This window comes from Larus michahellis, chromosome 29, assembly GCF_964199755.1.
Source record: "Larus michahellis chromosome 29, bLarMic1.1, whole genome shotgun sequence".
NCBI classification, from domain to species: domain Eukaryota; kingdom Metazoa; phylum Chordata; class Aves; order Charadriiformes; family Laridae; genus Larus; species Larus michahellis.
Window position 1 is genome coordinate 1,111,651 of NC_133924.1, and position 24,437 is coordinate 1,136,087.

Genomic DNA, 24,437 nt, shown 5'->3' on the forward strand with positions numbered 1-24,437 from the left:
GTTTCCGTCAGCTCACGTCTCCAGTCGACCGTCTCCTGGGTCTCCATCCTGTCCATCCGCTCCTTCTCCAGCCCAAGGTGGGACAAGCCCATGGGAAGGGCTCCTCCATGAGATCAAAGGTCATCAAACACCAGGAGACCCACATGGAGGAGGCTCCCTACAAGTTGTCCGTGTGTGGGAAGAGCTACAAGGAGCTGAAGTCCCACCAGAACCACCCCATGAAGCAGAAGGTGGTGGCAACTCTCCTGGTGCTGGAGGAGCTTCAGCAATGGCTCCAACCTCACGTCCCACCAGAGGATCCGTCATGGTGAGAGACCCTAGAGATGCCCCAACTGCAGGAAGGGCTTCACCATGAGCCCAAAGCTCATCAAACACTGGGAGACCCACAAGTTCTCCTTGTGTGGGAAGAGCTACATGGAGGAGGAAGGGAGAAGAAAGGATGGAGGAGAAGGAGAAGGAGAAGGAGGAGAAAGGATGAAAGAAGGAGAGGGAGAGGGAGAAGGAGAAGGAGAAGGAGGAGAAGGAGAAGGAGGAGAAAGGATGAAAGAAGGAGAAGGAGGAAAAAGGATGAAAGGAGGAGAAGGAGAAGGAGAAGGAGAAGGAGGAAAAAGGATGAAAGAAGGAGAAGGAGAAGGAGAAAGGATGAAAGGAGAAGGAGAAAGGATGAAAGAAGAAGGAGAAGGAGAAGGAGAAGGAGAAGGAGAAGGAGCAGGGACAGAAAGAGGGGGAGGGTTGGAGGACAGAGCAGGAGGAGGAGGGATAGAGGAGGAGACATGAAGAGGAGGAGGGATGGAGGAGGAGGAGCAGGAGGAGGAGGGATGGAGAAGGAGGAGGAGCAGGAGGAGGGATGGAGAAACAGGAGGAGGAGGAGCAGGAGGAGGAGCAAGAGGAGGAGGGATGGAGAAGGAGGAGGAGCAGGAGGAGGGATGGAGGAGGAGCAGGAGCAGGGAGAGGCGGGACGGAGGAGGAAGAGGAGGAGGAAGAGGAGGAAGGAGGCGGCTCCAACTCCTCACTGTATCCGGGTCACACGAGGAGCCACCTCCACGGGGACCACCGAGCCCCCCGCCTGGGCTCGCCACATCCCACAGGTGACCGAGAAGTGGGGACCGGGGACCCGACACCCCTCTGCCCCATTCCCGCCGTGGGGCTGAGCTCCGAGGGTCCCGGGGGTGGCTGGGGTGGTGGGGCAGGTGTGGGGCAGCGGTAGTGGCGGTTGGGTCCTCCCCAACACATGGGTTCTACCACCAGGTCCAGATGGATGCTGGTGGTTGATGATGGTGTGGGGCACGTGGTGAGGGGGGTGGCCGGTCCCATCCCACCCGTGGGGCGCGAGCGAACCCCACGTGCGAGTGGGACCCCAGCGATGCCTGGTCTTTCTTCTCCAGGTCTTCCTGGTGGAGCAAGAGGTGGATGTGGTGGGAAGGGGTGGCATGGAGCTGAAGCTCGATGGTCCTTCCTCGGCCCAGAGGTCCGCGTGGACCTTCTCTATCTGGTGACCCTCAATAGATCTCCTTCCCATGGCCTTTCCCTGTGTCGCTGTGGGGTTGGCGCCCGGGGTCACCACCCCCACCCCCCTGTGGCACCACCGGAGCTGCTAGATTTGGGAGTCGGAGCTTTAAACTTTCCCGGGAGCTTTGGCAAAGCCCTGACTTGGGCTTGAGATCTTCGTTCCTTCAGCTGCCAAGATGGCGGACGGGAAGGAAAATGGCCTGGAGGAACTGGAAGGATCTGAGCTGTGTTTGGAGCTGTGTGAGGTGGAGATCCCTCAAGAGCCAAACCCACCGGCGCAGCGCGAGTGGGAGAGTCAACCGCAAGAAGCCTCCGAAGAACCCAGCGATGACTCCCATGGACGCCCATCACCAAGGAAGGGAGGACGGTTGCGCCGTGGGAGCCGCGCGACCAAGAGGACCTCCAGCCGCGGCAAGAATGGGAAGAACACGGCTGGGAAGGCAGAAGAGGCCATGCACAAGGGTCTCTACAGCTGTCCCGACTGTGGGAAGATCTTCACTCGCAGGTCCTTCCTCATCCCCCACCAGCGCATCCACACCGGTGAAAAACCTTTCACGTGTCACGAGTGCGGGAAGGGTTTCCGAGTCGGTTCCGCTCTCAACAAGCATCAACGGATCCACACGGGGGAGAAACCCTACAAGTGCGCCGACTGCGGGAAGTGTTTCCGTCTCACCTCCACCCTCAGCACCCATCGGAAGATCCACAGTGGGGGGAAACCCTACGTCTGCCTGGTCTGCGGGAAGACCTTTCAGTTGAGCGCGTACCTGCTGGCCCACCAAGCCACCCATAGCGCGGACAACCCTTTCCAGTGCCTCGCCTGCGGGAAGAACTTCAGCTTGAGGCGGTACCTGGCCATTCATCAGCGCATCCACACGGGAGAGAAGCCCTTCAAGTGCTCGGTGTGCGGGAAGCGCTTCAACCGGAGATCGACCCTCATCGTTCACCAACGGGTCCACACAGGGGAGAAACCCTACAAGTGCCCCGAATGCGGGAAGAGCTTCATCATGAGCTCGGATCTCGTCACCCATCGGAGAATCCACACCGGGGAGAAACCCTACAACTGCCTCGACTGCAACAAAAGCTTTCGGTTGAGTTCTCACCTCACGAGACACCAGCGAAGCCACACCGGGGAGAGACCCTACAAATGTACGGATTGCGGGCAGAGCTACACGGACAGCTCGGGACTCATCAAACACAAGAAGATGCACGTGGAGAAGAAGCAGAGGACATCTCAAGGAGGCCACCAAGGGGAGGGACGTTATAAATGTCCCTACTGTAGCAAGAGCTTCCATGCGAAGTCGGCTCAGGTCCTTCACCGGGCCACCCATGTGGGAGAACGACCCTATAGGTGCTCCAAGTGCGACAAGGCCTTCAGCCACAGCGGGACGCTACTGAAACACCAACGCATCCATACGGGGGAGAGACCCTTCAAGTGTCCCATCTGCGAGAAGTGCTACAACGATAGTTCGACCCTTCGGAGACACCGGAGGAGCCACACGGAGGAGAAACCCTACAAGTGTCCCAGTTGCGAGGAATGTTTCGGCGCCATCGCGGCTCTCCTGAAGCACCAACGGTTCCACACCGAGGGGAGACCGTACCGTTGCTCCGACTGCGGGAAAAATTTCCACTCCAATTTTCTCCTCGTCACCCACCGCCGCATCCACACGGGCGAAAAACCCTACACCTGCCCCATCTGCCAAAAAACCTTCCGCCAGGCTTCCCACCGAACGAGGCACCAGGAGATTCACAGGAGGAAAGGGGTCAGCGGCGTTTCGCGGGATGCATCCAAGCAAGGGAAGAGCCAGCAGAAAGCGGGAGCAGAGGTGGGACGTGATGGTCAAGCGATGAGTCCAGGTGGTGCTTCCACAGCTCAAGAATAAAAGAGTTTGAGACGTCCCGAATCCATCGGTTGGTCCAAGTTGCTCATCCGAAGAAGATGCGCCCCACGTTCTACCTGATGACCCTCATCTCCGAGGCCGGCTCCTCCCCAACTCATCACGACCAGCCCTCCCACCATCCTTCTCGACTCAACCTCGACTTCAGCCCCGTAAGTAACGCGATTTGGAAAAGAAAAATCGTCGCAACATCTACTTTTGGACCCCAAATTGTCCTTAAAATGAGAAAAGTGAGGAGTATTCAGAAATACATCCAGAGTGGAGCCACCTTCTCGTTTCTCCTTGGTGAGGAACCGGGTCTGAGGGACCTGAGGGGCTTTTTTGGGGAGGGGCTTGGTGGTGTTGGTGCCAAAGTCTTGGTCAAGAAGCCGGATGCAAGGACTACCTGGCGGTGGAATCTTCGTTTTCTCTTGCAGTCGTTGTTACTTAAGGTGGGGATGGGACCGTGGTTGACCCCAAACATTGTCCCTTCGTGAGCTCATCCAATTTGTGGTGACCACGTTATTAGTAAATACCCAAAGGAATGTTGCCTTGGCTTTGAGTTGCCTTCAAACCCAACTGCGGGTCCATCTTCTCAAGAGAAGGTGATGCCACAAGTCTACCTGCTGTGGGGCCAAGCTGAAGATGACACCAGAAGTCTACGTGCTGTGGGTCCATCTGAAACCTCAAGAGAAGGTGACACCAGAAGTCTACGTGCTGTGGGGCCAAGCTGGAAACTTGAGAGAAGGTGACCCCACAAGTCTACCTGCTGTAGGTCCATCTGAAAGCTCAAGAGAAGGTGACCCCACAAGTCTACCTGCTGTGGTCCATCTGAAAGCTCGAGAGAAGGTGACACCAGAGGTCAACTTGCTGTGGGGCCATCTGAAACCTCAAGAGAAGGTGACACCAGAAGTCTACGTGCTGTGGGTCCAAGCCTCAGGAGAAGATGACACTAGAATTCCACCTGCTGTGGGTCCATCTGGAACCTCAAGAGAAGGTGACACCACAAGTCTACCTGCTGTGGGGCCAAGGTGAAGATGACACCAGAGGTCAACTCGCCGTGGGTCCACCTGAAACCTCAAGAGAAGGTGACACCAGAGGTCAACTCGCTGAAATTCATGAAGTCACCTGAGATGATGCCACCGAACGTCACCCCCGCCCCCGAGCCTGGTGGCACTTGGGCATCTTCACCTCCCCTGGAAAGGTGGCCGTAGGTTGAGTATCCGAGACGCTGCTCCCGAAGGAAACCTCCCCCATGGCACCTTTGGGACTCCGCCGAGGCGGATCCATGGACCACCTACGTGGCCGATGGCCAGGTGGCCACCAGCAGAGACCGGAGGTGACACCTCAGAGCCAGGAGTGGGGTCTAGGGGGGCCCTTTTGTACCCCTGATTTGTGCCTTAATTGCCCGGGGGGGGGGTCATTTCCCATCGTGACCCCCACCGAGATGACGCTCGTCTACGCCGGGAAGGGCAAATTGTCGACAATTTGGGGGTTATTTTCTCTTTATTCGCCCTTTTTAGCCGATTTATCGAATTGTCTGTATTTCCCCTCCCCAATCCGGATGCGATTTTAATTAAATGTAATTCATTACCCCTAATTATCAATTATCACCCCGGCCCCCCGCCCCGCCCCCCCCCCCCCCCCCCCGCATCATCCCTACCCCACTCGTTACGACTTTTATATACTTTTTTTTTGTTTTTTGGCAGCGTTTATTGGGAAATAAACGGTTTGTTCCTAAAAACTGGTGCCCGGGCGTCTTCCCGGAGAGATTTTTTTAATTACCGTGGGTCGTTAATGAGTAATTTGAGGGGGGGTGGTAAGCGGGGGGGGGGGGGACGGGGACAGGAGGGTGTCGCAAAGACCGGGGAGCGCTTTGTCCCCAGCCCAGGGGGTGGTGGAGCTTCTCATGGCTGTGATGAGCCGTCAGTTCTCAGCCTGGGGCAGAAATTGGGGGGGGGGGGTGTGTCCCTGGAGGTGGTTTTTGGGTTTTTTTTTTTGGGGGGGGTGGGCAATTTTGGAGTTTGTAGGACTCCAGAGTGGAGTCCCAAATACCCTTTGGGGGGGGTCCCTGGTGGTGATTTTTTTTTTTTTGCGGGGGGGGGGGGGGGGTAATTTTGGAGTTGTAGGACTCCAGACTTTTGGGGGGGCGGGGAGGGGGTATTTTGGGGGGGGGGGGGGGGGGAGGCTGTTTGGAGCTTGCAGGGCTCCAGACTTGAGCCTCAAATATCCCTTGGGGGGGGGAATTGGGGGGGTCCTTGGGGGTGGGTTTCTTTTTTGGGGGGGGGTAGTTGAAGCATCTACAACTCCCCCTTGGGGGGATGATGGGGGGGGGGGGGGGTCCCTGGGAAGTGGCGTTATTTTTGGGGAGGGGGCGGGGGGACGACGACAAACGCCCGCCCGGCTGCCGGCAGGGGGCAGGAGGGATGGGGGGAGGGATGGGGGGGGGGAAGGGATTGTGGGGGGGGGGGTGGTGTGTCGTCGTCCCCCCCCCCCCCCGCGTTGGGGGTTGTCCTTCCTGGGTCAGCAGCAGCCGCCGCCGCTCCCATTGTCAAGCCGCAGCCCCACGGCGAACGCCCGGTACCGGCCCGGGGAGGGGGGGGGGGGGGGACCGGGACCCCCGGGATCCTGGAGATGGAGGCGGGGGGGGGACCGGGATCGGAACCCCCGGGATCCTGGAGATGGGGGGGCGGGGGGACCTGGAACCTGGACCTCTGAGACGGGGGGGGGGGACCGGGATCGGGACCCCCGGGATCCTGGAGTGGGGGGAGACCAGAGAGGGGGGAGCCCCAAGATCCTTGGGATCCCCGAGACGGGGGGGGACCGGGATCAGGATCCCTGGGATCCTGGAGAGGGGGGAGCCCCGGGACTGGGACCCGCGGGATCCTGGAGTGGGGGGAGACCGGAGCCGGGGGACCCCCGGGACCCCGAAGAGGGGGGAGCCCTGGGACCCCTGAGAGGGGGGGGACCGGGATCAGGACCCCTGGGATCCTGGAATGGGGGGAGACCAGAGAGGGGGGAGCCCCAAGATCCTTGGGACCCCCGAGACGGGGGGGACAGGGATCAGGATCCCTGGGATCCTGGAGAGGGGGGAGCCCCAGGACTGGGACCCGCGGGATCCTGGAGTGGGGGGAGACCGGAGCCGGGGGACCCCCGGGACCCCTGAGAGGGGGGGGACCGGGATCAGGACCCCTGGGATCCTGGAATGGGGGGAGACCAGAGAGGGGGGAGCCCCAAGATCCTTGGGACCCCCGAGACGGGGGGGACAGGGATCAGGATCCCTGGGATCCTGGAGAGGGGGGAGCCCCAGGACTGGGACCCGCGGGATCCTGGAGTGGGGGGAGACCGGAGCCGGGGGACCCCTGGGACAGCAGAGAGGGGGGAGATCGGAGAGGGGGGAGCCCTGGGACCCCCGAGAGGGGGGGGACTGGGATCAGGACCCCTGGGATCCTGGAGAGGGGGGAGCCCCAGGACTGGGACCCGCGGGATCCTGGAGTGGGGGGAGACCGGAGCCGGGGGACCCCTGGGACAGCAGAGAGGGGGGAGCCCTGGGACCCCTGACAGGGGGGGGACCGGGATCAGGACCCCTGGGATCCTGGAGTGGGGGGAGACCAGAGAGGGGGGAGCCCCAAGATCCTTGGGATCCCCGAGACGGGGGGGACAGGGATCAGGATCCCTGGGATCCTAGAGAGGGGGGAGCCCCAGGACTGGGACCCGCGGGATCCTGGAGTGGGGGGAGACTGGAGCCGGGGGACCCCTGGGACACCAGAGAGGGGGGAGCCCCGGGACCCCCAGCACCCCGGAGAGGGGGGAGACTGGAGCTGGGGGACCCCCGGGACGCCAGAGTGGGGGGAGATCAGAGAGGGGGGAGTCCCGGGAGCCCTGAGAGCAGGGGGGACACCAGGATCGGGACCCCTGGGATCCCAGAGTGGGGGGAGACCAGAGCTGGGGGACCACCGACCCCTGAGATCCTGGAGAGGGGGGAGCTCTGGGACCTCCGAGAGCGGGGGGAATGGGATAAGGACCTCTGGGATCCTGGAGTGGGGGGAGACCGGAGCTGGGGGACCCCCAGAACCCCAGAAAGGGGTAACACCGGAGCTGGGGAACCCTCAAGATCCCAGAGTGGGGGGGCCCTGGAGTTGGGGGACCCACAGGACCCTGCAGAGGGGGGAGCCCCAGGACCTCCAGGATCCCGGAGTGGGGCAATCCCAGTTTTTGGGCTGGATCTTGGTGTTTTGGGGGGTTTTGAGCTGTATCTTGGTCTTCTCAAAGGGTTTTGGGCTCTATCTTGGGGTTTTGGAGGGTTCTACGAGCTGGATCTTGGTGTTTTGGGGGGTTTTGAGCTGTATCTTGGTCTTCTCAAAGGGTTTTGGGCCGTATCTTGGTCTTTTGGAGGGTTTTGGGGCTTCATCTTGGTCTTCTCAAAGGGTTTTGGGTGGTATCTTGGTGTTTTGGAGGGCGTTTGGGACATATCTTGGTCTTCTTGAAGGGTTTTGGGCTGTATCTTGGTGTTTTGGAGGGTTCTACGAGCTGTATCTTGGTGTTTTAGGAGGTTTTGAGCTGTATCTGGGTGTTTTGGAGGGTTTTATGGGCTGTAGCTTGAGGCTTTTATGGACACAAGATGTTGCCGGTGTCCTGCCCGGTGACTTCCCAGTAGGGATGGACTTGGGCAGGAACAACCTACCACCCAACCCAGGCAACGCTCTCACAGCTTGTTTTTTTTCCCCCCAAAACCAGGATTTCTCCTTCCCAAAGCTTGGCCAGATTGAGGAGGAAGCTGCGAGGGAGAGGAGCTGCTACGAGACACCCAGGCAGGTGAGGAGGAATCCACTTGACCTTTCATCCTCTCTTCTCCATCTTCCATCTTCCTCCGTCTTCCAGCTGAGCATCGCTTCTGGCTGTAGAACATCCCCATTGCTGACGCCGTCCTCCTGGAGATGGATTCGGGAGGAGGATCTCCTTCTCCTTCCCTCTGGCACGGATGGAAATCTCCATCTTCTCCTTCTTCCTTCCTCCAGCAGGCGATGAGATGAGGATGGAGAAGCTGGAGGAGAAACCCCACCGGCAGAACCTCGCGGAAGAGGCCGTTTTGAAGGATTCCATGGAACAGGAGGTCAACGGGGTGGAAAAACCCAGAAGATACCCCCCAGGGAGAGGTTGCAAACCCACCCCCCGAAACTGGGAGGAGGAAAGACCCACCATCTGCGAGGAATGCGGCCGGAGCTTCAGCCGGAGCTCAAACTTGGTGGTTCACCAGCGGTTGCACGCCGGCGAGAAGCCCTACAAGTGCTTGGAGTGCGGGAAGACCTTCAGCCGCAGCTCCCATCTCATCACCCATCAACGTCTTCACACCGGGGAGAAGCCCTACAAGTGTCCCGAGTGCGGGAAGAGCTTCAGCGACAGCTCCACCCTCATCACCCATCAACGTCTTCACACCGGCGAGAAGCCCTACAAGTGCCCTGATTGCGGGAAGGGCTTCAACCAAAGCTCCAACCTCACGTCCCACCAACGCACCCACACCGGGGAGAGACCCTACAAGTGCCCCGAGTGCGGGAAGAGCTTCAGCGTCAGCTCCTACCTCATCCGCCACCAGAAGATCCACACCGGGGAGAGACCTTATAAGTGCGAGGAGTGCGAGAAGACCTTCAGCCAGAGCTCCAGCCTCATCATTCACCAGCGCGTCCACACCGGGGAGAAGCCCTACCGGTGCGTTGACTGCGGGAAGTGGTTTAGGAACAGCTCGGATCTCATCAGGCATCAGCGGACGCATACGGGCGAGAGACCCTACCGTTGTCCCGACTGCGGGAAGAGCTTCAACCGCAGCTCCAACTTGATGACCCACCAACGCATCCACACCGGGGAGAAGCCCTACGAGTGTCCCGAGTGCGGGAGGAGCTTCACCGTCAGTTCAGCCTTGATTAAACACCAAAGGACCCACCGGGAAGGGAAGCCCTATGAGTGTCCCGACTGCGGGAAGAGCTTTATCCGCTGTTCCAACTTTATTACCCATCGGAGGACCCACGTTGGGTAGAGTTTTGGTGACCCACGTTGGGTAGAGACCTGGTTGGTGCTCCCCACATCTTCCCGATTCCCCAGAGGGACCTGGATGAAGGTAAGAACATCCAACAGCAAGCCAATGGCAGAAGATCATTGGGAAGAGTGGACTCATCGGCTTTAGACCCTCAAAAGTCACATCTGCTCGGTCCAATCATTTCTTCTGGTGGCATCAAGCAAGACCAGATGGACCACGGGCTTCTTCCACAGCCAAATGGTGGCTGGATTTGGGCACGGAGCAAAATTTTGAAGACACCACTGGGGACTCAGCTTCTTCAGGAAGGAAGAATGGGATGAAAAAGGTCCCACAACCCTCTCGGGACCCACCAGGCCCAGTTCTTCCATGTTTACTGCTTATTTTTCTCCACGTGATGGTATCTGGTGGTGCAACCTCTGTCCTGCCCATCTATGGTTCGTCTTTGGGTGAATCAACTCTTGAGTTGGCCAAAGGGCTTCAGGAGAAGCTCCAGCAACATCTTTGGGATGGAGATGGGCATGGCCCAACTCCACCTCCTGCTCTTGCTCCCCAAAAATAAACCAGAACTCAACTGCGATAAACTTTTCCTCCACTCGGCTCCTTGCTTTGGCCTCGTTGAACCCCAAAAAAGCTCATTTTTCATCCAGGCTGGGCCTCGGCCATCTCTAGGGTTGAGTTTTCCCAGCGGTTCTGCGAGGATGGGAGTGGGGGGACACATCCATGGTGAGGTGGAGGGTGAGGAGGCCACCGGGTCTCCTGGTGGCTGCAGTTTGGAAGGACGCGACAGAACCACCGGCGTCAAAGAAACCTCATCCATGGGTTGGGCTGAACCCCCATCCTTGTCCAAGGGAAATGGAGAGGGATGGAGAGCCCCATCCCCAACTCCAGGGTCTCCACCCCAGGCCCCCCACCCCACAGCTGCTTCCTGGGGGGGGGGGGTGTGGAGTGTGTGGGGGGTGTCTCACAACCTCCAGGGGCAAAAAATGCTCTCGGCCCACCCAAAATTGGGGAATTTTTTCAGTTTTCTCCTCCAAAAAAGGCTCTTCCACCCACACGGATACGATGCCAACAGACAAATACTTTTATTTTGGCCCCAATTTTCTTTCGATCCACGCCCTTCCCTTAAAAGATCCTAAATAGGGTTGAAAACATCAAGAAATTGAACCGAGACATTGAGAAAACACCCCATTTGACCGACATTTCTTTTATCTTGGGTGCAGCTCATGGGTCTCCCCTCCCTCCCTCCCCCTCATCTCGAATCTAAGGCAAGAAAAACACAGAGGATGGGGCCGGCTTTTTATGAACCCCCCCCAAAAAAAACCCACCCTTTTAATATAAAAACATGTAGGGAAAGAAAAATAATAGCTGGTGGAACGCGGGTGGATGGGTTGGTTACCTCTTGGTGCGACGACCATGATGCATAGATCGTTCTGAGATGCCACCAGGATGGGGATGGTCCTCGCTGGGGTTGTCCCCATCTTTGGCCGGTGGCTTTTGTGACGCGAGACGTGACCGGAGCTGAGCCGAAAGCTCTTCCCGCGCTCGGCGCAACCCTACGGCTTCTCCTCGCGACGGATCCTCCGACGCTGGATGAGTTGGGTGCTGGAGGTGAAGTTTTGGGGGCAAATCAGGCAAATGTAGGGTTTCTGCTCCAGGTGGCACCGCGCTGTCCCTGTTCCTCTTCATGGTGTCCCCAGCACCGGCTGTGGGGAGCGGGACGAGGGGCACAGCAGCATCTTCCATGGTTGTCACCTCCACAGGGACAACCCCAAAAGGTTGTTCCTTTTAGGAACCCCCCAAATTCAGCTCCCTCATGGGGGGAAGGAGCGTCGCTACACCCCAGGGTGGGTATTTTGGAGTGGGGGGGGGTCCCAACCTGGCAGCACCCAGAAGTTTCTCCATCACTTTGCACCCCAAAAGCCGAGAGGGATCGACCCGTCTCCCCTTTATACAATTTTATTAAGTGTTCTATTAATATAAAATAACCCCGAAGTGGGATCGAACCTCAGGTTATTCCTCCCCCTCCCCCCAAGTTTTCCAGCCCCCACGGTCGGATGTTGACACTTCGTTGGGAAAAACAGACCCCAATTTTTGGGTCTAAATCTCCCTAAATCAGCATCCAGGAGGAGAAATATGGGTGGTTTTTTCACCTCAAGATGACTCAATCCCACTTTGTAACCCCCTTTCCTTCAGCACAGCTTGAAAATCTCCTAAAATGATCCGAAAATCCTCCGTGGAGCTGATTTCCCCCCAAAAAAAATTGCCGAGTCCCATCCTGCCTTTGTCCCTTGAGGAGGGTGTCACCATAATAAAGACTTTTTTTTTTTGGCCTTATTTTGGTAAAACCAAACCTAAAAGTTGCTGGGGCGGGGGGAAGTATTAAAACGAAAATATTGGCTGAGAAATTATGATATTTTGGTAAAACCAAACCTAAAAGATGCTTGGAAAAAAGCATTAAAATGAAAATATCATCTGAGAAATTAAAAGTATTTTGGTAAAACCAAACTTGGAGGTGCTGGAAAAAAAATATTAACATGAAAGTATCGGCTGGGAAATGAAAATATTTTGGTAAAACCAAACCTGAAGGTGCTTGAGAAAAAGTTTTAAAGTTAAAATACTGGGAAATTCCTGAGCTGACGCCGGTTCCCGGTCCCTGAGGAGCTGGAGAAAGCATCATTGGTGGCCCCGGAGCTTGGAAAATGGGGTGACTTTGACCTTCCCCCTTCATTTTTGGCGGTCCTTGCCGTGGGTACGGTGATGCCGAGCAAGAAGCGAGCTCTGGTAAAAGCCCTTCCCGCATTGGGGGCAGCTATAGGGTCGCTCGCCCGTATGGATGCGTTGGTGGGTCACCAAGCTGTAGCTGCGGCTGAAGCTCTTCCCGCATTGGGGGCAGCTATAGGGTCGCTCGCCCGTATGGATCCGTCGATGGGTCACCAAATTGGAGCTTCGATTAAACCTCTTCCCGCAGTCGGGGCAGGCGTAAGGTCGTTCCCCCGTGTGGATGCGTTGGTGATCAATGAGGGTCGAGCTGTCCACGAAGCTCTTCCCGCACTGGGGACACCGGTAGGGTCTTTCCCCGTCGTGGACGCGTCGGTGGCGCGTCAACGAGAAGGCGTCGTTGAAGCTCTTCTCGCATTGGGCGCAAGGGTAGAATTTCTCGCCCGTGTGGATGCGGCGGTGCCGCGATAACACCCAATTATCGCTGAAACTCTTGCCACAATCGGGGCATTTATAGGGTTTCTCGCCGGTGTGCATCCGCCGATGCCGAATTAAAGCCGAACTCCAGATAAAATCGATCCCGCAATCCCGACAAACGTAGGGCGTACCACCTACACCTCGCCCGAAAGAAGAATTATCGCTAAAACTTTTCCCACCATCGGGGTAACCGTCGGGTTCTTCACCCCTGTGGGTTTTCCGATGCCGGATGTAAGTTGACCCATTCCTAAAGCTTTTCCCGCATTCTTGGCAAAAATAGGGTTTTTCCCCCGTGTGGATCCTACGATGATTCACCAACGTCGAACCCCGGGTGAAATTCTTCCCGCAGTCAGGGCATTTATAGGGTTTTTCCCCCGTGTGGATGCGGCCGTGGGTCAATAACGCCGAGCTGCTGCCGAAAGCTTTCCCGCACTCGCAGCACCTGTAGGGGCGTCCGGGGGGAAGCGACACCCCCAAATCCCCCATTGTGGCTTCTCTCAGGGGGGGTGGATGTGGGAATCCCCCCGTGCCTGTAAAAGAAGCCACAGTGGGGTGACGGTGGAGGGGAAGGAGCCCGGGGGGGGACACAACAGCCCAAAGCCCCCCCAAGCCCATAAAAACCCACTTGTGGGGGGGTCACCCCTCTCCTCCCGGTTTTGGGAGGCTGGTGGGTCTCTTCCCAGCTCCATCCGTGGTTGGGGGAGGGTGACATCAAACCTGCGGGGGGCAAAAATGGGGGGCAAGGTGAAAATGGGGGGGTGACCCATGGAGCTGGGCCCCCCCCCCAACCTTACCCTGGCTTTAGGGGCTGCCCTGGCACCCCAAAACAGGGGGGGGGATGGACATCGTGTGGGGCTGGAGGTCATTGGAATGTGCTGGGGTCTCAGCTCACCTCCCTCAGGGAAAATTTGGGGGTCCCCCATTGCGGCTGCCCACCCTCATGAGGAACTGGGGGTCCCCATTCGCAGTGCCCCCCCATCCCTGGGATTATTTGGGGGTCCCCTCTTGTAGTCTATAGCCCTCCAATGTCCCCCGTATCCCTCCAGTGTTCCCCCCCAGCCCTCCAGTGCCCCCCCACATGCCTCCAGTGACCCCTATAACCCTCCAGTGCCCCCCAATACACCCCCCACCCCTCTGGCGACCCCCCACATACCCCTCACGCCTCCAATGACCCCCACATCCCTCAAAGGCCCCCCCAATATGCCCCCCCACTCTCCCAATGCCCCCCACATCCCTCCAGTGACCCCTACAACCCTCCAACGGCCCCCCACATCCCTCCAGTGCCCCCCCAATATGGCCTCCACCCCTCCAGTGACCCCTAAATCCCTCCACAGACCCCTCCACACTCTCCTCACCATGTCCCCCTATATCTCTCTCCCCCACGGCTCCCCCCCTCCTGCTCCAACACCCCACACCCGCACCCCCCAAGCCCCCCACAACACCCTGAGCCTCCCCACAAAGCTCCCCCCACCCCAGGGCCCCCCCCTCACACCTCCCCAGGCCCGGCCGCGGCCTCTGTTTACCTCCCGCTCCGCCACACCGCCCCGACAGCCCGGCTCCACCGGAACCGGAAGTGCCCGCCCTCCTCCTCCCGACGTACAACATGGCGACCCCCTGCACCCCGCCGCTGCCCTTCGTTATCTCCGCTGACCGCCCAGTGCCCGGCGGCTTTATGCCTGGCGCGGAGGTGAGTCCCGGGGAGCGAGAAGCCTCCAGGCGGGGGAGTCCGGGGGAAGCGAGAAGCCGCCCGGCGGGGAAAGGGCGGCGGGGGAGGCCGCCGCGGCCGCCGCCATCTTGTGTTACGGCGCCGCCGCGCTTCAAGATGGCGGCCGCCGGCTGGGCCCCCCGTTGAAGGCGGGCGGAGGCCGCCATGGGGCCTGTGGGCCCCTATAGACCCCTATAGACCCGCGTGTGCCCACAGACACCCCCCACGGGCACACGGGCAGCTGTACGTCCACACACGCGTGTGTCCACAGCCCCCGGGGCGCGGCTGGAGGGGCTACAGGCGTGTACGTCCAGCCCCACACGCGTGTGCGCACACAGACACACTCGCCTGGGCACACACAGGCATGTAAATGGCGTGTAAATGGCATGTACACGGCAGACACACACACACACACACACACGTGCCGGTTTAGGGAGATTTAGAGCCAAAAATCGGCGTCTGCTCTTCCCCATCGCAGCATCAACATCCAGCCATGAGGGGCTGGAAAATCGTGTGGGGAATCAAGTGGGGTTTGATCCCACTTTGGGGTTGTTTTATAGTAATAAAATACTCGATGAAATTCTGGAAAGGGGAGACGGATCTCCAACCACGTCCCCATCCCACCTCCAGCAATGTCTCCATCCCTTCTCTCGTCGTGTCCCCATCCCTCCTCCCGTCACATCCCCAAACCTTCACCGTCTCTCCATCCCTCCTCCAACCATCTCTCCATCCCTTCTCCCATCATGTCCCCAAACCTTCTCCCATCACATTCCCAGACCTTCTCCACCATCTCTCCATCCCTCCTCCCATCGTGTCCCCATCACGTCCCCATCCCTTCTCCAACCATGTCCCCATCACGTCCCCGTCCCACCTCCAACCATGTCCCCATCACGTCCCCGTCCCTCCTCCCATCCCGTCTCCAACCACGTCCGCATCCCTCCTCCCACCACATCCCCATCCCTCCTCAAGGTCCCTTCTACCTTCGAGCCCTGATCCTCTGCTGGGACCATCTGGCTTTTGGCTGACCCCAACTGGGGCTAAAAACGTCAAGAAATTGAACTGAGACATGGAGGAAAAAAAACCATTTAAACTCGATTTCTTTTATCTTGGGGGAAGCTCATGGGTCTCCCCTCCCTCCCCCTCATCTCGAATCTAAGGCAAGAAAAACAGAGGATGGGGCTGGCTTTTTTATGAAAGCCCACCAAAAAACCACCCTTTTTATATAAAAACGTGTAGGGAAAGAAAAATAATAGCCGGTGGGGACGTGAGTGGATGGGTTGGTTACCCCTTGGTACGACCAGCATCATGTGTAGGTCGCTCTGAGATGCCACCAGGATGGGGACGGTCCCCGGTGGGGTTGTCCCCCGTCTTCGGCCGGCGTGGAGATGTTGAGGAAACGTTGGGAGAACCGTAGGGTCAAGCGCTGGTGTGGGTCCGCCAGTGCCGCACCAGCTCCGGGTTGCTCTTGAAGCTCTTGTGACACTGGGAACACTGGTAGGGCCTCTCGGTGCTGTGGACCCGCCTGTGCCCCACCAGCCCCAGGTTGCTGGTGAAGCTCTTGTGACACTCGGAACACTTGTAGGGCTTTTCGCCAGTGTGGGTCCGCCAATGCCTCACCACCCCCGAGCTGTTGGTGAAGCTCTTGTGACACTCGGGGCACTTGTAGGGCTTCTCCCCCGAATGCACGCGGTGATGGATGGTCAAGGTGGATCTGTGCCTGAAGCTCTTCCCGCATTCCTCGCAGCGGTAAGGGCGTTCGTCCGTGTGCGTCTTCCGATGTTGTCGGAGGGTGGAACTGTCGTGGTAGCTCTTCCCGCAATCCGGACACTGGAATGGTGTCTCACCAGTATGGATGCGGCGGTGGGTGGTGAGGTTGAAGCGACGGTTGAAGCGGCGTCCGCAGTCCTGGCAGCTGAAGGGGCGTTCGCCTGTGTGGATCCGATGGTGGTTGACCAAAGCCGAGCGGCAACTGAAGCTCTTCCCGCATTCCCGGCAGGTGTTGGGTGCCTCGTCCCTCCCCTTGTCCCCTGGGAGTGGGGATCCCCCGGGATGGGACCTTGGGGACAGCTGCTGGCTGGAAGTTGGGGGACCCACTGGTTCCTCCTCCTCCTGCTGAGGAGCATCCTGCTGCTGTTTCTCCTCCTCCTTGATGGATCCCAAACCTGCTGGGGAGAGAGAAGGTCCCCAGGAGCCCCTTCCAGCTGGGAGAGGGTTCACATGGAGCGGGGACGGGGAACCGCAGGGATTCAGGGAAAGGGTCAGCCAAGAGCCAGGTGGTGCCAGCAGAGGATGAAGGCTCCAAGGCAGAAGGGACCTTGAGAAGGGTTGGGGACATGGCGGGAGAAGGGATGGGGACATGATGGCAGCAGCACTGGAGACACCACGGCAGAAGGGATGGGGACGTGGTGGGAGAAGGGAGGGGCCACAGTGGGAGAAGGGACGGGGACACGGTGACAAAAGGGACAGGGCTATTGTGCGGGAGAAGGTTTGGGGTCACCATGGGAAAAGGGTTGGGGACACAGAGGCAGGTTTGGGGACATGATAGGAGAAGGTTTGGGGACACAACCCGGCACAAAAGCCCTCCTTAGGGACAAAGAACCACCCCCCCCAAGTGTCCCCAGACCCTTGTCCCCACCAAAGCCACCTCTCAGCCACCATCCAACCCCCCGCCTTGTCCCCAGCCCCCGGGGACTCTCACCCGGTGGCACCGCGCTGTCCCCGTTCCTCTTCGCGCTGTCCCCAGCGCCGGCTGTGGGGAGCGGGACGAGGGGCGCAGCAGCGTCCTCCATGGCCGTCACCTCCATGGGGACAACCCTAGAGGGGACAACCCCAAACGCCGTCACCCCCCTGGCCCCCGGGGTGGGGGGTTTCCCCTAAAAAAAAGGGATTTGGGGGAAAAATGATGGGGGGTGAGGGGGGTCTCGACCCACCGCGGGGCGTCACTGGGATGTAGGAGCTGGGGACGGGCAGCCCCAGTGTGGGGTGTCCTGGTTTGGACTGGGATGTGGTTAATTTTGTCCTGGTTTGGGGTCAATTTTGTCGTGGTTTGGAGTGGGACGGGGTTAATTTTGTCCCGGTTTGGGGTCAATTTTGTCCCGGTTTGGACTGGGACGGGGTTAATTTTGTCCTGGTTTGGGGTCAATTTTGTCCCGGTTTGGGGTTAATTTTGTCCTGGTTTGGGGTCAATTTTGTCCCGGTTTGGACTGGGACGGGGTTAATTCCCCTCCTGGCAGCTGGTGGAGTGGTGGATCTTGGGGAGGTGGGTGGGTGGATATTCTTAATTAGTCATTAAATATTAAGGAAGAGCTGAAATATGGCCGGGATTTGGGGGCGGGGGGGGGGGGGGGGGGTTAACCCCAATTGGCAACTGGGACCTCGAAACTGGTCCCAGTGGGATGGGGAGAAAAATTAACAAAAATAACTCGTGGGTGGAGAGAAAGAGGGTTTAAAAGAAGAGGAACGGAAGAGAAAATAATCATCATCATCATCATCATAATAATAACGGTTAAAGAACAGAGAAAGTAAAATGGAACCAGGCTCTCTCTCACCGCAGACGTTCCCCGGCAGCGATCCCGGATTCCTCCCCCCCTCCATCCCCCCCCACCAGTTTATATCCGGAGGGTGACGTCCCTGGAACGGAATATTCCATTGGTCTATGCTCCTTCTCAGCTTCTGGGGGAAGCTGGAAAAAGGCCTTGGCTAATGTAAGCATCGCCTGGCAACAAGGAAAACAATATGCATTATTGACATTCCTGTCATACCAGCTGAAACCCAGCAACCACTGGGAGGAAATTAACCCCATCCCAGCCCAAACTGGGACACTGGGACACGGCACATGGATGGGGGAGGGCGGGACGCTCTTAATTAGTCGTTTAATATTAAGCCAGAGCTGAAACCACAGCCAGGAGCTGGGGGGGGAAGGGGGGGTTAAGCCCAGTTGGCAACTGGGACCTCGAAACCGGTCACTCCCCCCTGCCCCCCGCCATAACCTTGCCGGGATGGGGAGAAAAAAAATAAAAAATAACTCGTGGGTTGTGATAAAGAGGGTTTAGAAGAACAGGAACGGCCAAAAAAATAAAAATAAGAAGAATGGTAAAAGAACAGACAAAATGAGAAAAAAGTCCTTGAATAGTACAAACATCGCTCAGCAACAACTAAAACAATATGCATTACCGACATTCCTCTCGTATCAGCTCAGAAAACGGCAACCACTGGGGAAAATTAACCCTATCCCAGCCCAAACTGGGACACGGTGGATCTGTGGGGGAGGGCGGGATGCTCTTAATTAGTCATTTAATATTAAAGCCAGAGCTGAAACACAGCCAGGAGCTGGAGGGTTTAAGCCCAGTTGGCAACTGGGACCTCGAAACTGGTCACACACACATCCCCTCCAGCAGTGGGATGGGGAGAAAAATTAAAAAAATGAATCCGGGGTTGAAATAAAAGAGGGTTTAGAAGAACAGGAACGGGAGAAAAAATAAAAATAAGAAGAAGAATGGTAAAAGAATAGACCAAATGAGAAAAAAGTCCTTGAATAGTACAAACATCGCTCAGCAACAACTGAAACAATATGCATTACCGACATTCCTCTCGTATCAGCTTGGAAAACAGCAACCACTGGGGAAAATTAACCCTATCCCAGCCCAAACTGGGACACGGTGGATCTGTGGGGGAGGGCGGGATGCTCTTAATTAGTCATTTAATGTTAAAGCCAGAGCTGAAACACAGGCAGGAGTGTGGGCTCCCAGTTAAGCCAAGGTGGGGGGGAGGGGCTCTCGTTCCGCCTCCTTCCCTTATTTTTAAAGGGGATGAACTGGTTTTGCGCTTCCTGCCAGCACTCACCAAGTCTTCCTCTTCCAACAAATGTCTGGGAAGTTAGTGTCATCCATAAAAACCAGGTTCCGTTGACCCAAAACTTGCTTACTTGACCCAAATATCGTTCCGTCGGCCTCATTGTCTCGGTTTGGAGGTTGAGAGCAGCCGCCAACCGTAAGATCCCCCTTGGAGGAGACGCCTCCGATTTGGACTTCGACCAGGGGCAGAAGATGCTCCCGGCTCCTCAAAATTGGGGAAATTTTGGAGTTTCCCCCTCCAAAAAAAGGCTCTTCCACGCACACGGCCCCCGCTTCGTCCCCACCATAGAGATACTCACACGATGCCAAGACGCAAATGCTTTTATTTTGGCCGTGATTTTCCTTCAACCCACTCCCTTCCCTTAAAAAGACCCTGAATAGGGTCGGAAACATCAAGAAATTCAACTGAGAGGTGGAGAAACGCCCCATTTGATCGTGATTTCTCTTTTCCTGGGGGAAGCTCATGGGTCTCCCCTCCCTCCCTTTGCCTCATCTCGAATCTAAGGCAAGAAAACCAGAGGATGGGGGTGGCTTTTGATAAAAACACCCACTAAAAACCTCTTTCGATATATAAGAAAACCGTATAGCGAAAGGAAAATAATACTAGTGGGATACGGGTGGACGTTGGTTACCTCTTGGTGCGACCACCATCACGTGGGGGTCGCTCTGAGATGCCACCAGGATGGGGACGGTCTTCGGTGGGGTTGTCCCCACCTTTGGCCGGTGGCTTTTGTGACGTGAGACGCAACCGGAGCTAAGCCGAAAGCTCTTCCCACGCTCGGTGCAACCCTACGGCTTTTCCTCGCGATGGATCCTCCGATGCTGGATGAGTTGGGTGCTGGAGGTGAAGTTTTGGGGGCAAATCAGGCGAATGTAGGGTTTCTGCTCCAGGTGGGACCCAGTAATGATACTGGGCCAGTATCTTTCTCACCAGCGTGCACCCATCAGAGCTTGGCGAGACTCGGACGGCTGGGAAAGCTCTTCCCAAGCGTTGGGTAGGGACGATTGTCCTAAACAACGTGCGTCTGCTGATGCCGAACCAGCGTGGAATTGTCGCGGAAACACCGGCCGCACTGGGAACAATCGTAGGGTCGCTCGCCGGTGTGAGTCCGCCAGTGCTGCACCAGTCCCGAGCTGTACGTGAAGCTTTTGGGGCACTGGGAGCACTGGTAGGGTTTCTCGCCGCTGTGGCTTTGAAAATGCTGCGTCAGCTCCGGTTTGCTCTTGAAGCTTTTGGGGCACTGGGAGCACTGGTAGGGCTTCTCCCCGGAATGCACGCGGTGATGGATGGTCAAGGTGGATCTCTGCCTGAAGCCCTTCCCGCATTCCTCGCAGCGATAAGGGCGTTCGTCCGTGTGTGCTTTCCGATGTTGCCGGAGGGCAGAGCCATCGTGGAAACTCTTCCCGCAGTCGGGACACTCGTAGGGTTTCTCTCCGGTGTGGACGCGGCGGTGGGTGGCCAGGAGGGAGGGACGGTTGAAGCGGCGTCCGCAGTCCTGGCAGCTGAAGTGTCTTTCTCCCGTGTGGATCCGATGGTGGTTGACCAAAGCCGAGCGGCAACTGAAGCTCTTCCCGCATTCCCGGCAGGTGTTGGGTGCCTCGTCCCTCCCCTTGTCCCCTGGGGGTGGGGATCCCCCGGGATGGGACCTTGGGGACAGCTGCTGGCTGGAGGTTGGGGGTTCCACCAGTTCCTCCTCCTCCTGCTGAGGAGCATCCTGCTGCTGTTTCTCCTCCTCCTTGATGGACCCCAAATCTGTTGGGAAGAGGGAACATTTCCAGGAGTCCCTTCCAGCTGGGAGAGGGTTCACATGGAGCGAGGACAGGGAAAGGGTCAGCCAAGAGCCAGGAGGTGCCCTCTGCTGAGGGTCAAGGCTCCAAGGCAGAAGGGACCTTGAGAAGGGTCAGGGACACGGTGGGAGGAGGGACACGGTGGGAGGAGGGACAGGGATGCTGTAGTGGGACAAGGGATGGGGACACCGCGGGCAAAGGAATGTTGTCATAGTGGCGGAAGGGATGGGGACATGGTGGCAGGAGGACAGGAACAGGGTGAGAGAAACGCCAGGGACACGGTGGTGGAAGGGACGGGGATGCAGCAGCAGAAGGAATGTTGTCATGGTGGCAGAAGGGACGGGGACGTGGTGAGACAAGGGATGGGGACATGGTGGGAAAAACGACGAGGACACGGTGGTGGAAGGGACGGGGACACAGCAGGAAAAGGAATGTTGTCATAGTGGTGGAAGGGATGGGAACGTGGTGGGACAAGGGATGGGGACATGGTGGCAGAAGGACAGGAACAGGGTGGGAGAAACAACGGGGACATGGTAGGACAAGGGACAGGGATGCCATGGTGGGACAAGGGACGGGGACACAGCAGGAGAAGGAATGTTGTCATAGTGGCAGAAGGGGTGAGAATGTAGTGGGACAAGGGATGGGGACGCGGTGGCAGAAGGACAGGAACAGGGTGGGAGAAACGATGGGGACACAGCGGGAGAAGGGACGGGGACACGGTGGCAGAAGGAATGAGGATGTGGTGGCAGAAGATTTGGGGTTCCAGTGGCAGAAGGAATGGGGACAATGTTGGAGAAGGTTTGGGGCCACCATAGCAGAACGTTTAGGGACACAACCCGGCACAAAAGCCCTCCTTAGGGACAAAGAACCACCACCCCCAAGTGTCCCCAGACCCTTGTCCCCACCAAAGCCACCTCTCAGCCACCATCCAACCCCCCACCTTGTCCCCAGCCCCCGGGGACTCTCACCCGGTGGCACCGCGCTGTCCCCGTTCCTCTTCGCGCTGTCCCCAGCGCCGGCTGTGGGGAGCAGGACGAGGGGCGCAGCAGCGTCCTCCATGGCCGTCACCTCCATGGGGACAACCCTAGAGGGGACAACCCCAAACGCCGTCACCCCCCTGGCCCCCGGGGTGGGGGGTTTCCCCTAAAAAAAAGGGATTTGGGGGAAAAATGATGGGGGGTGAGGGGGGACCTGACCCATCACAGGGATGCAGGAGCTGAGGATGGGCATCCCCCGCTGTGGGGGATTTTGGGGAGGTCCCCACTCTTCGGGGGGGTCCCACATCCCTCCAGTGACCCCTATATCTGTCCAAAGCCCCCCCACATCCATCTGATGCCCCCCCCTACCCCTCTAATGTCCTCTATATCCCTCCCATACCCCTACATCTCTCCAATGCCACCCCCAGCATGCCCCCCCCACCCCTCCAATGACCCCTATCTCCCTCCAATGCCCCCCCATATCCCCCTATATCCCCCCCACAGGCCTCCCCACCCCTCTAATGCCCCCCTATATCCCCCCCCCCAGGCCTCCCCACCCCTCCAATGACCCCTATCTCCCTCCAAAGCCCCCCCACATCCCTCCGATATCGCCCCCCCGCACTCTCCCCCCTCCCATATCCCCCTCTCTCTCCCTCCCCCGCACCCCAACACCCCACGCCCGCACCCCCCAAGCCCCCCCACAACACCCTGACGCCCCCCACAAAGCTCCCCCCACCCCAGGCTCCCGGCTCAGAGCCCTCCAGGCCCGGCCGCGGCCTGTGTTTACCTCCCGCTCCGCCACAAGGCCCCCCCCCGGCCCGGACCCACCGGAAGCGGCCGACACCGCCCCGCCCTCCTCCCCCCCCCCCCCTTACAACATGGCGGCCCCACGCACAACTCAATGACCGCCAGCCCCCCCCCCCCCCCCCCAATGACCCCCACAGCCCCACACAATGTCTGCCTCCCCCCCCCCCAGTTTTGGGGTGCCAGGGCAGCCCCTAAAGCCAGGGTAAGGATTCGGGGGGGGGGAGGGGGGGGCTCCATGGGTCCTGCTCCATGGGTTCCACCCCCACACACTCTATTTTCACCTTGCCCCCCCCATTTTCTCCCACCACGTGTTCAATGGGACACCCCCCCCCCCCCCAAATGACCCCCAGCCCCACACAATGTCTGCCTCCCCCCCCCAGTTTTGGGGTGCCAGGGCAGCCCCTAAAGCCAGGGTAAGGATTCGGGGGGGGCTCCATGGGTCCAGCTCCATGAGTTCCACCCCCACACACTCTATTTTCACCTTGCCCCCCCCCCCATTTTCTCCCACCACGTGTTCAATGGGACATCCCCCCCCCCCCCAATGACCCCCAGCCCCACACAATGTCTGCCTCCCCCACCACCACCAGTTTTGGGGTGCCAGGGCAGCCCCTAAAGCCAGGGTAAGGATTTGGGGGGGGGGCTCCATGGGTCCAGCTCCATGGGTTCCACCCCCACACACTCTATTTTCACCTTGCCCCCCCCCCCATTTTCTCCCACCACGTGTTCAATGGGACATCCCCCCCCCCCCCAATGACCCCCAGCCCCACACAATGTCTGCCTCCCCCACCACCACCAGTTTTGGGGTGCCAGGGCAGCCCCTAAAGCCAGGGTAAGGATTTGGGGGGGGGCTCCATGGGTCCAGCTCCATGGGTTCCACCCCCACACACTCTATTGTCACCTTGCCCCCCCCCCATTTTCTCCCACCACATGTTCAATGGGACACACACACACACACCCCCCGCCCCAACCACGGATGGAGCCGGGAAGGCACCCACCGCCCCCCCAAAAGCGGGAGGAGAGGGGTGACGCCCCTCCCCCCCAAGTGGGTTTTTATGGGGTTGGGGGGGGGCTTTGGGCTCCATCCCCCCCATCATCACCCCCCTGGGGCACGGGGGGACCCCCACATCCCCCCCCCTCCCCAAGAGAAGCCAAAATGGGGGGGTTGGGGGTGTCACACCCCCTCCCCCCGGCTGCCCCTACGGATGCCGAAATGGGGGGGGGTTGGGGGTGGCATATGGTGGGGAACCCCCTATATTTGTGAAAAAATAAAAAAATTAAAAAAAAATTAGGAATTATTCAATTGGAAAACCCACACGGGGTGAAGAACCTGATGGATATGGCGGGGGGGGTGTGCAGAGGGGGGGCCGGTTCCCCAATTCCCCCGGTGGCCAGAGAGGGGCTGGGGAGCCACGTGTCCCCGGGGCTCCAATGGGTTCCTGGGGGAGCCTGGTTCCACCATGGCTTTCCCGGGTGTGGGGGGGTCCCACTCCAGGACTCCTCCTCAACATTCCTCGTCTCCCTCTGTGGGCACCGGAGCTTCCGTTCTCCGGCTGGAGGGGGTCGTTCAGTAGGAGCCGCATCTGCTTTTCAGGGAATGGTAAAGGTTGGAATGAACCTTTGGAGATCCATCTTGTCCAAACCCCTCTTCCCACCAGAGCAGGTGGCACAGGAACGCGTCCCGGAGGGTTTGGAATGTCT

At 58.6% G+C, this 24,437-nt stretch overlaps 2 protein-coding genes across 9 annotated transcripts; one reads left to right on the forward strand and one right to left on the reverse strand.

The window, feature by feature from the left end:
• Nucleotides 1–900: 900 nt before the first annotated feature.
• Nucleotides 901–9,998, forward strand: LOC141735136 (uncharacterized). Of its 8 annotated transcripts, none has more exons than XM_074567670.1 (3): nt 901–1,088; nt 8,121–8,198; nt 8,402–9,992. In XM_074567670.1, the coding sequence occupies exon 3, from the start codon at nt 8,413–8,415 to the stop codon at nt 9,412–9,414; it is 1,002 nt and encodes a 333-aa protein (XP_074423771.1). In that variant the 5' UTR covers nt 901–1,088; nt 8,121–8,198; nt 8,402–8,412; the 3' UTR covers nt 9,415–9,992. The 8 variants fall into 8 exon arrangements, 7 of the variants coding, with proteins under 7 accessions (XP_074423771.1, XP_074423774.1, XP_074423775.1 ...); XM_074567673.1 differs by having other exon boundaries at nt 912–1,088; nt 8,405–9,991; XR_012584655.1 differs by lacking the exons at nt 8,121–8,198; nt 8,402–9,992 and adding exons at nt 1,386–4,131; nt 4,183–5,127 and having other exon boundaries at nt 960–1,088.
• Nucleotides 9,999–10,472: 474 nt separating this feature from the next.
• LOC141735106 (uncharacterized) lies at nt 10,473–22,138 on the reverse strand. Its single transcript, XM_074567552.1, has 12 exons — nt 21,924–22,138; nt 20,187–20,920; nt 19,961–20,049; nt 19,157–19,372; nt 18,150–18,222; nt 17,863–18,029; nt 17,013–17,128; nt 15,739–16,803; nt 15,295–15,351; nt 14,133–14,319; nt 13,235–13,326; nt 10,473–13,139 (listed from the first exon to the last, which is right to left on the reverse strand). The coding sequence occupies exons 1-12, from the start codon at nt 22,027–22,029 to the stop codon at nt 12,139–12,141; spliced, it is 3,903 nt and encodes a 1,300-aa protein (XP_074423653.1). The 5' UTR covers nt 22,030–22,138; the 3' UTR covers nt 10,473–12,138.
• Nucleotides 22,139–24,437: the final 2,299 nt, after the last annotated feature.